This window comes from Trachypithecus francoisi, unplaced genomic scaffold, assembly GCF_009764315.1.
Source record: "Trachypithecus francoisi isolate TF-2019V2 unplaced genomic scaffold, Tfra_2.0 Lachesis_group2, whole genome shotgun sequence".
Taxonomy (NCBI): domain Eukaryota; kingdom Metazoa; phylum Chordata; class Mammalia; order Primates; family Cercopithecidae; genus Trachypithecus; species Trachypithecus francoisi.
The window spans coordinates 165,442,119-165,452,316 of NW_022681465.1; the positions used below are offsets into that span (position 1 = coordinate 165,442,119).

Sequence of the window (10,198 nt, forward strand, 5' to 3'; positions counted from 1 at the left end):
GCCTTGAATTTCATGACCCTGCCGTGAAGACTAAAAAGCCCATTCTGATCAAGGGCCTGCACTTTCATCTACTTCCAGAAACTCGAGCCCAAGTCATCAGACCAGCCTACTTTCTGACCACCACAGACCTTTAGTGGGATCAACACAACCCATCCACTCCCAGATAATTAAACAGCCCAGACCTGATTTGTCACTCCAAGCTCATGGGCTCCTTCCTTTCCAGCACTTACCTACACATCAGACTCTGAATTTCTTGGACAGCCCATCAATGTTTTATGCCGGCCTTCTCCAAAACAGACTACAGGTTTAAGCATCTCATTCCAATGTATGTACATAAAAAGCGAGCACCTCGGCCGGGCACGGTGGCTCACACCTCTAATCCCAGCACTTTGGGAGGCCAAGGTGGGTGGATCACCTGAGGTCAGGAGTTCGAGACCAGCCTGACCAACATGGTGAAACCCCGTCTCCACTAAAAACACAAAAATTTGCCAGGCATGGTGGCGCATGCCTGTAATCTCAGCTTCTCAGGAGGCTGAGGCACAAGAATCACTTGAACCTGTGAGGCGGAGGTTGCAGTGAGCTGAGATCATGTCACCATACTCGAGCCTGGGTGACAGAGCAAGACTCCATCTAAGAAAAAGAAAAAAGGAGAGGCTTAAGTTTGAAGCAGTGTTGCAATCAGAAAATATAGGATGCTTATTCGCTCATTCATTTACTCAGCAAACTCTTTTGAGCAACTTCCTAAGTGCCAGGCACTCTAACAGGTGCTGGGCATGCAAAGATGAACACAACACAACCCCTGCTCTCAAGATGCTTCTAGTGCAGGGGGAGAGAAAAACATGCACAGTGCTGTTCAGGACACTCAGTGCCATGTGGGTAAGCTTGAGGCACAGTGGGCACCCAAGGGAGTCATGTCCCACCCCCTCAAGAAGATTTATTAGGGGAGTTAGTGCCCATGCTGCGATTTCCTTACTGGAAGCTGTAGAATGCTAGAGCTGGATGCAATCAGGAATCACCCACTGGGGCCATCAAGCTGTTGTGCAGGTTGTCCACAGGACAGTACAAAGGGTGTCCTTCATATCATAGTATGAATGAGATCCTTTGAGTTATGCAGAGTCTAACTTGCAGGAAGGTACGTGAAGCCCTAGCATGCCACTCATTTAACAGAGAAGAACCTAGGCACCTGATAGGCGCATTGCCGAGGTCACACAGCTGGGCAAGGGCTGGCATTGTATCCACCACTAGTCCAAAAATAAATCCAAACTCAGAAAGAACCTCATTTTCCCATTTATATCCTGAATTTACCCAGTATGAGGAGGAACAAAGGAAGCCACCATGCAAGCCCTGCCCATGTGTCCACACATAGGGTGCTCTTTGGCTGCTGCCCAATCTCTCAACACTCACTGCATGCCAGAGCCATTTTGCCCAGGGTTCTTGCCCTGCTTTAGTGCTTCCAGCTCTTTGAAGCTCTTTCAAATGACATATTTGTTTCTTGTATTGATTATCCACTTCTGCTCACCTGAATTCTTTTCTCTTCCTTTTCCTCTCCCACCCCCAGGTGTCATTTAGGTACCACTGTCGATTGTACAATGAGTGGCGTCGGACCAACCAGAGGGTGATTCTCCTCATTCCAAAGTCTGTCAATGTACCTTCTAACCAGCAGTCCTTGCTGGGCCTCCATTCGGTCAAGAGGAACTCGAAGGAGACAGTTGTTTGACGTTTGTGTGGTTGGTTGGTTGATTCATTTTTTGGGGTTTGGAAGTGTCTGCACTGGGGTCGTGCACTGAGCCACCCCCAAGCCCTTCCTTAAGCCTGTGGGTCTAAGAACATCCAGAGCGCGTTAGCACATTACCCCGAGCAACGACCTCCGCCAGAAGAAAGCAAATGCTGTTTTACTTCAAATCATGGATGCTGCAATCATATGATATTTGCTAAGCTGCCAAACATGTTTATTTAGCAGATACTGTATGGAATTTTCTGAACACCTCTTTAACGTATGAGGAAGGTTGTCCTGCTACGGATGCAATTCAATTCTTCCTTTTTTATTACTATTTCAAACATATATATATATATATATATATATATATATATATATTAAACTTAGATGATAATCAAAATCAAAAAGCCAACATAAAAACTGGTTTCTTGGTTTGGTTGGGTCTTATTTGAGTTAGTTTATTTGTTTCTCAGTTTCTCTTATGGATTCTTTGGAGTACTTTGGTAGTCTGAGTGGTCTTTTTCATCTTTTTCTGTCCGTTACTCAAGGAGACAGCATAACAGATGCAGAACAAGTCATATTTGAAGAATGTTTTGTACTAAACTTCATTTAATTATTCAGTTTTTAAAGGGAAAAAGGGCGTGGCAACTCTCCACATAGTGAGCTGTTTATTTAAATATCATTAAGGAGAAAAAAAATATAGTGAGACGCTCGCTCCTTTCAACTTGTTTGGTACTGACAGCTGATAGAAGCTATTTTCTAATAATAAATAATCCAGTGTGTGAAAGACAAAACCCACTGATTGCAATACTCTTTTTTAAATCGTAAAACCTGTGAAGTTTCTCAAAGCAGGTTTTAAAAGGAAAAGCAAAAAGGTTGGTGTTCTCACTCCCATCTCGTTTAGTGCGTGTCTTAATTCTGCATTCATAATGAATTGGAGGATCATTAGACATTTCTAGGAACCCTAGACCTGTTTTGCATATCAATTAGCATTCCCATTGCTCTATTGAATTTCTAGCTTGACAGGTAGATGTGGCAAAAAAAAAAAAAAAAAAAAAAAAAAAAAAAAAGCCTGTCCTAGAAGCCCTGCACTTATTCTAAGACCCCTTTGTCTGATTTTTTTAAAAAGAGCCCCACACAGTGCCTTCCCCCAACCATGAGCCAATTCTGTCACAGTCCGAAATAGCTTTTTCTAAGGGTTTCGTGTCCCTCTTTTATCCGTCGCAGGGTAAAGGGTCTGATCCGCAGCCTGCATTGTGCGCGCGCCGAGGCAGGAGCGGATGTCTTCTGAGGAGAGCCCTGGCCGGGGTTGACTCTCAGGTTCCCGGCTGTCCGCCCGCCCACACACAGCGAGGAGGGGTGGAGCCCTGCTTCGGGAATGCTTAAAACATGGAATTCTAGAACATGACCCACATTCTGAGTATCACTCCAGCATCTGCCTTGTGCTCCCCAAGTGGGAAAACGAGAAGTGCAAAGGAACAGGCAGCGAGGAGGGTAGCGATTTTTGTCTGCAAATTGATGGAGCTGATGCAGGTGTCCCCTTTGTCGGGGAGTCCTCCATTCACTGGCTGCCCCCAGCGCTGCCTGGGGAGGGAAACAGTTGTACTGCTCTCCACCGCAAAACTCAGATGTGTTTTATGGCTTGTGACAATAGATTTCCTCCCCACCACGCTTCACTTGGACACTTCAATTCCAGTAATATACGTCTCAGCCCTTCTGTTTACTCCGCCCTGCTCACCCCCCTGGGCTGTCATTAGCTGCACCACCACCAACAGTTTCTTAATTGACCTTTTTAAAATGCTGGACACCACCGGCTGCACACAGCTGCCACACATTAAATTTCCAGAGCAAAGAGTCCAACTTGGTAGCTGGTGAATTGCAGCCCTGTAATATACTTGATAAATGACGTCCACCCAGCCTTAGTCCCTGAACTGTCAGGTGAACAAACCGGGACGCCTCTCAACTGAATGCCACAACATTCATGAGAGGACCATCTCCCTTCTCCTCCCTGCTTCTTCCATGAATTAAGGAAGCAGATTTCCAGGATGATTTCCTGTCAAGGTTGGTTGCAGAGAATTCCTGCCATCTTGGTTCATGAGATGAGACATGACACCATCAAAGGCAGCCAGGTCCCAGGCAGTTCAATGGGGATCGTGTGTTAGGAAGGGTTTGCACATTAATACTGTGCCTGTGCCACACCTCTTTCCTTCATGTTTGCATCCCTGCCCTATGAAGTAAAGCAGAGTCCAAGATGCAAGGAGTAGATTGCATGTGGGATGGTGGCAGGACACCCCAGGCAGCCAGGCAGAGCATCAATGCCTCCCTTCCCAGGTCACCAGCTTGGGACTTCCTTGTGAGAGGCTCTGATCTCCATCAGCATCAGGGCCCATAGGGGATTCTGAACTCTTGGAGGATATTTCATCCCCTCCAAGCCATGCTCCCTGGAAAGGGCTACACCTCCTGCAGGAGAAGGGGTGCCTTTTGTTCATGGGTACAGAGGCACGGTGCAGCTTACCAGCACCCTTGCTAGCCTAGACCTCTTCCTGTACTTCTTTTTGAAAGATCAAGAATGAAGAGGAAGAGATGAGGAATGGGGGTCCTTTACCTAAAGAACCCTGGTGGTTCATTGCTTCTCTTCCACGGACTTTTTAAAAAAACTCCCTGTCTTCCACACTCCTTGCTGTGATTCTGTCCTAATCATTTTTCTTGAGAATATCATGTAGAGATAAATGTGTGTCACAGTGAAGCCAGAAGGTGAATTAACAACTAAGACAAATCCAGCATGCTCTTGCCTGCCCTGCATGTGTGCTCATTTGGGGAAGGACGGAGGACACAGGTCATCAACACAAATTCTACAGCTCCTCAGAGAACAGAGCAGAGACTCAGATGAGCTGTAAAATCCATTAAGGAAAAATAAATGGCATGATGTGGAAGTTACTTTGATTTGTCTTTCATTGTCCTAGTCTCCCCTGCCCCAAGTGCCTGGGCCCTGCCATGGATTGACACTTTCAGTGGGGCTGTAGCCATAGGCATTTCATTTTCAGTGAAAATAATTCATCTGGGGCATGGAGGAGCCAAAGGAGAAAACAGAATTGAAATCGCAGCCCAAATGACCCCACACTTTGGCAAGCAGGCAGCCTCTGGTTCCACTTCCTCCTAGGTCCTTATCGTTCCCGTGGGGACACTGACCCTGGCTGGGCTCTGGGTCTGCACCTGCACTGTGCATCTTTCTCCCACGTTTGAATCCCCTCAGCCTTGGCTGACACTCCACACAGCTTATGGAGCTGCCCACACTAAGAAATGCCCCATGGCCCAAAGAACCTGAGAAGGAAAGACAGCTGGGAAATGAAATCAGGAAATGCTTCCTTTCCACTTCAATCCAGAGTGTTCTAGAAGCTTCCTGAAGGTCTGCAACACAACTTGTAGTCCCTAGTGCTAGAAGAGAAATGTAGAGTTGTGATTCTGATGCCTGAAGTAGAATGGAAGTTGAGCCAGTACATGGGGACAAGGTTCAGGCTTATTTTAGGACAAGAAGTTAGGGACCATGATGGACTTGGTTTGACATCATTCTTCCCAGCCAAGCATATGAGGACCTGCTTTCTGCAGACAGACCACGTGAAGCCTGGTGCTGCTGAGGTTGGAGTCATGAGAAGTTGGTCCTATGGCTTGTGATATCTGGACAACTGCTAACTCTCTCAAAATGTGTCGGTTCTGCAAAAATACATGGGCTACGATCCACCGATTTTGTTATTTTCTTTTTTTGTTTGTTTATTTTTGAGACAAAGCCTCGCTCTGTCGCCCAGGCTGGAGTGCAATGGCACGATATCTCGGCTCACTGCAACCTCCGGGTCCTGGGTTCAAAGGATTCTCCTGCCCCAGCCTCCCAAATAGCTGGGATTACAGGTGTGTGCCACCACACCCAGCTAATTTTTGTATTTTTTTAGTAGAGACAGGGTTTCACCATGTTAGTCAGGCTGATCTCGGACTCCTGACCTCATGATCCGCCAGCCTCGGCCTCCCAAAGTGCTGGGATTTTTCTTTTTTTATTGCTGCCTTCAGATGATACATTTTTTTGTTTGTTTGTTTTGTTTTTGTTTCTTTTTGTTTGTTTGTTTGTTTCACAAAAGTCTCAGTGTCTAGGAATTGGCTTTAGGACATTTTGCCTTCCTCTTGCTATTTCAGTCATTCTGGGGTGATCCTGGCTCCTCTTCCCAACACGATAGAGTAGAAGAGAACCAGCTAGGGAGTAAGGCTACATGGAAGGTTTTTTGTGAGGCTTTTTTTTGAGACAGGGTCTCACTCTGTCACCCAGGCTGAAGTGCAGGGGCACAATCTCGGCTCACTGCAACCTCTGCCTCCCGGGTTCAAGATATTCTCCCACCTCCACCTCCCAAGTAGCTGGGATTACAAGTGCCCACCAACACGCCTGGCTAATTTTTGTATTTTTACTAGAGACAGGGTATCACCATGTTGGTCAGGCTGGTCTCAAACTCCTGACCTCAAGCAATCCATCTGCCTCAGCTTCCCAAAGTGCTGGGATTACAGGCATGAGTCACCATGCACAGCCAAGACTACATGAGTTTGAATCCTGGCTCCACAGTGTCCCAGCTGCAGATTGTGTACAAGTGACCCCATCTATCTTAGCCTCAATTTTTGCTTCTGTAAAATGGGGATAGTATCTACCTCATATAGTCCTTGTAAGATTCACAAGGCTTAGCTCCCCCTTCATAATGAACAGTGGTGCCATTCCCTTTCTATCCTTCCACTCACTGTTGCTACCGTCTAGGTTATTGTGCCCTAGCCAGGATTTCAAAGAACAATTTCAATAATCAATTTGAAAGACCATAAACAAATTGTTTTAACTCTTATTCAATAGGAAGTGGGATTAATGTAAAATAATCAACAGATACTTACTGTGCACTGTGCTTGGGAATAAAAAGAACTATTAAGATAACTTTCTGGAGGTTGAAATTACTGATTCGATGAGATCTTTGAATTATGGGTAGATTTTTGTTGTCCTTGTATTTCCTGATACCCAGACCTAGGGTTAATTGAGAATTCATTACAGATAAAAATGTGCTGGTTCTGGGTCTAGTGCTACAGAGGAAAACGAATATAGCCCATCAGTTGTCTGTGTTCCCAGAAATGAGACATTCGTGAGTCACTGAGCTCATACATCCAGTGCTTTCTTGAGGCTCTGAATTATCTGCACAAAGACAACATAAGGAGAGTTGGCTCAGGGAGCCCTGCTTCGTTATGAGACACTCTCTTTTTTGGAATACACTTTTCATCTATCAGTCAGGGCCATAGTTTTCCCATCAAGGAAATGAATATATGAGTCTTTATCAGAGGTTTTAGCTTATCTGTGAACATCATGTGCAAAGAATTAAGTTAATCTTACATTCTTGGTCATGACACTATTTCTGTGACCATTAGGTCCTTGTTTTTTATTCCACAAATACGTATATAGTGCCAGGCCCTTCCCATGAGCCATGCACTATCCAGCACTTTGATTTTTTTTTTTTTTTTTTTTTTTTTTTTATAGACCCAATCTTGCTCTGTCGTCCAGGCTGGAGTGCAGTAGGGGGATCTTGGCTCACTGCAACCTCCACCTCCGGGGTTCGGTCCGTGGCATCTGTTTCTAGGGCCCTTTGAAACGGCTGTGGGGGCCCAAGACTCCTTCCTTAGCCTCCTGAGTAGCTGGGATTACAGGCGCGCGACCATCGTACCTGGCTAAGTTTTGTATTTTTTTTTTTTTTTTTTTTAGTCGAGGCAGGGTTTCACCATGTTGGTCAGGCTGATCTCGAACTCCTGACCTCGTGAACCACCCGCCTTGGCCTCCCAAAGTGCTGGGATTACAGGCGCAAGCCAACGAGCCCAGCCCTATCCAACACTTTAAAAATTACCTCTTGGCCAGGCGCGGTGACTCACGCCTGTAGTCCCAGCACTTTGGAAGCCTGAGGTAGGCAGAAGGCTTGACCCCAGGAGTTCAAGGCCATCCTGGGCAACATGGTGAGACCCTGGCTCTCCACAAAATACAAATATTAGCCAGGTGTGTCAGTACGCACCTATGGTCCCAGCTACTCAAGAGGCTGAGGTGGGAGGATCACTTCAGCCCTGGAGGTCGAGGCTGCATGAGCCGAGATCGCGCCACTGAACTTCCTGCCTGGTCGACAGAGCGAGACCCTGTGTCAAAAGAGAAAAAAATAAAATTACCTTATTTAATCCTCATAACCTTATCTAGTGCCACGTAACAGAACTTAGTGGTCCAAAACAACCACTTTATTGTATCTCATTATTCCACGGGTTGATCTGGCCACAGCTGGGCAGTGCCTCTGCCAGGTGTCTTACACAGTCCAATGGCACAGTGCTGCTCCACGTGGCCTCTCCACGTGGCATCTGTTCCTAGGATCCCTTGAAACGGCTGTGGCGGCCCAGGGCTCCTGCTTAAACACGGGACTAGGCAGTCCCAGGGCAGCACTTACTCTGTATCCTATTGGTCAAAGCAGTCACAGGCCCGCCTCTTGTGGGAGGAGCTACATGCAAACAGGGCGGGACAGAATTTTTTGGAGCCCGTCTTTGTCTGTCAGTTACCAGCCCATTTTAGGGACGGGGACAGTTAACTAAAGAGGTTGTTAATTGCCCAAGGTAACAGAGCTAGTAAGAGGCACAGCTGGGATTCAGACCCATGCAATCAGAGCATGGACTCAGCCACTAGTTTTAAAATTTTTCTCCTTCACTTCTAATCTCCACTCCTGTCTCCTTCCTTCCTCCATTAGGCACCCACTCTCTAATATGTTTGATATTATAAATTGAATATGTATGCATCTTTGCAAAACATATTGTTTTGTGAGTATATGTCTTAATTTACATCAACGATATTACAACTATTTTTTTTCACTGAACACTGTTTCTAAGATGCCTCCATGTTGCTGCGTGTACTACCTCATTGCTAATGGCTGCTTGGGATTCCATTTTACTTTTCCATTCCCTTAATGTTACCTCCAGCTCCCTGACCGAGCCAACAGTGCTGTGATGAACATCCTCATACTCATCCGCGTATGAGCCTGTCAGAGAGTTTCAGTGCATCAGTATCCATCAGTGGGAGTGCTGGGTTATTGGACGCAGACATACTTAACTTCACTATTTTGGTATTGTTCTCCAGGAGAATTTCACTTTAGACACCCCTCCCTGCAGTAGTAGCTGAGTTTTCCCATGTCTCCATATCCTTTGCAACACAAGCTATTATTTGTTCATTGTCGCCAATCTGATAGTATAAATCTGTGTTTTATTGTTATATTGCTTATTTGTTCAAATTTACATTTCTGATTTTTTTTCCTGTTGGGTTCCCTATCTTTTCCTTTTTAGTCTCCCTAGTCAGTTTGATGTCAGACAAAGTCATCTCTCATTTGTTCAACCCTATCTTAATTTTGTCTATGGTATTCTTTGTTGAACAGAAATCCTTAATTTTGACATAGTCAATTGTGAGTTTTGCTATGTAGTTTGTACTATGGGTAGTCTTATTTAAATTTAAGAAGTCTTTTCTCATTCCTGAAGCACAAAGTTATTCTCTCATATTTTCTTCCTTTAGCTTTAGTCTTATCTTTCACCCGTAGGCCTCTAATCTGTCTGGAGTTCACCTTTGTATATGGTATAAGATAGGGATCTATTGTTATCTCCCTAAAGCAGGCAGTTTTTTCATTATCATCCACTAAACAATCTACCCTTGGCTCATTCATTTGTAGTGTCACCTGTATCATATATCCAGTTCCATATAAACATGGGTCTCTTTTTGAGCACTCAGTTATGGCTTCAGTCTTTTTTGTCTGTTCCTGCATTATCTCACCATTTATCTTACTGTGGTTTTTTTTTTTTTTTTTTTTTTTCCTGAGACAGAGTCTCGCTCTCTCTTGCCCAGGCTGGAGTGCAGTGGTGTGATCTTGGCTCACTGCAGCCTGTGCCTCCCGGATTCAAGCAATTCTCCTGCCTCAGCCTCCGGAGTAGCTGGGACTACAGGCATCCACCACCACACCCAGCTAATTTTTGTATTTTTAGTAGAGATGGGGTTTCCCTATGTTGGCCAGACTGGTCTCGAACTCCCAACCTCAGGTGATCCACCCGCCTCAGCCTCCCAAATTGCTGGGATTACAGGTGTGAGCCACTGTGCCCGGCCTTTACTGTGGCTTTACAGCATGTCTCAGTACCTCGTGGAGTGACCAACTCCTCCCCAACCCCGTTACAACTTCACTCTTCTTTTTTTCAGGATTGACTTAGTTATTTATGATAAAGCTTTTTATTCTTGTGTATAAATTTTAGAATTGTTAAGTAGTTGAAAAGGTCTTAATGGAATTTTTATTGGCATTGTAGTGAATTTATAATTCATTTCATTAAAATTGACATCTTTACAATTTTTAGTAATCCCATATAATGATCATAGCATATCACCACATATTCAGCTGCTTTCTGTGTCCTGTAATAGCG

General features: G+C 45.1%; 1 protein-coding gene across 1 annotated transcript in view; it reads left to right on the plus strand.

Moving 5' to 3' along the window:
• The window catches only part of MARCHF3 (membrane associated ring-CH-type finger 3), a 154,001-nt gene extending 149,347 nt beyond the window's left edge, over window positions 1-4,654 (plus strand). The window contains exon 5 of the mRNA XM_033181380.1: window positions 1,559-4,654. Within this exon, the coding sequence (XP_033037271.1) occupies window positions 1,559-1,717 (159 nt within the window). The 3' untranslated portion in view covers window positions 1,718-4,654. The remainder of the gene's footprint in view (window positions 1-1,558) is intronic.
• Window positions 4,655-10,198: the final 5,544 nt, after the last annotated feature.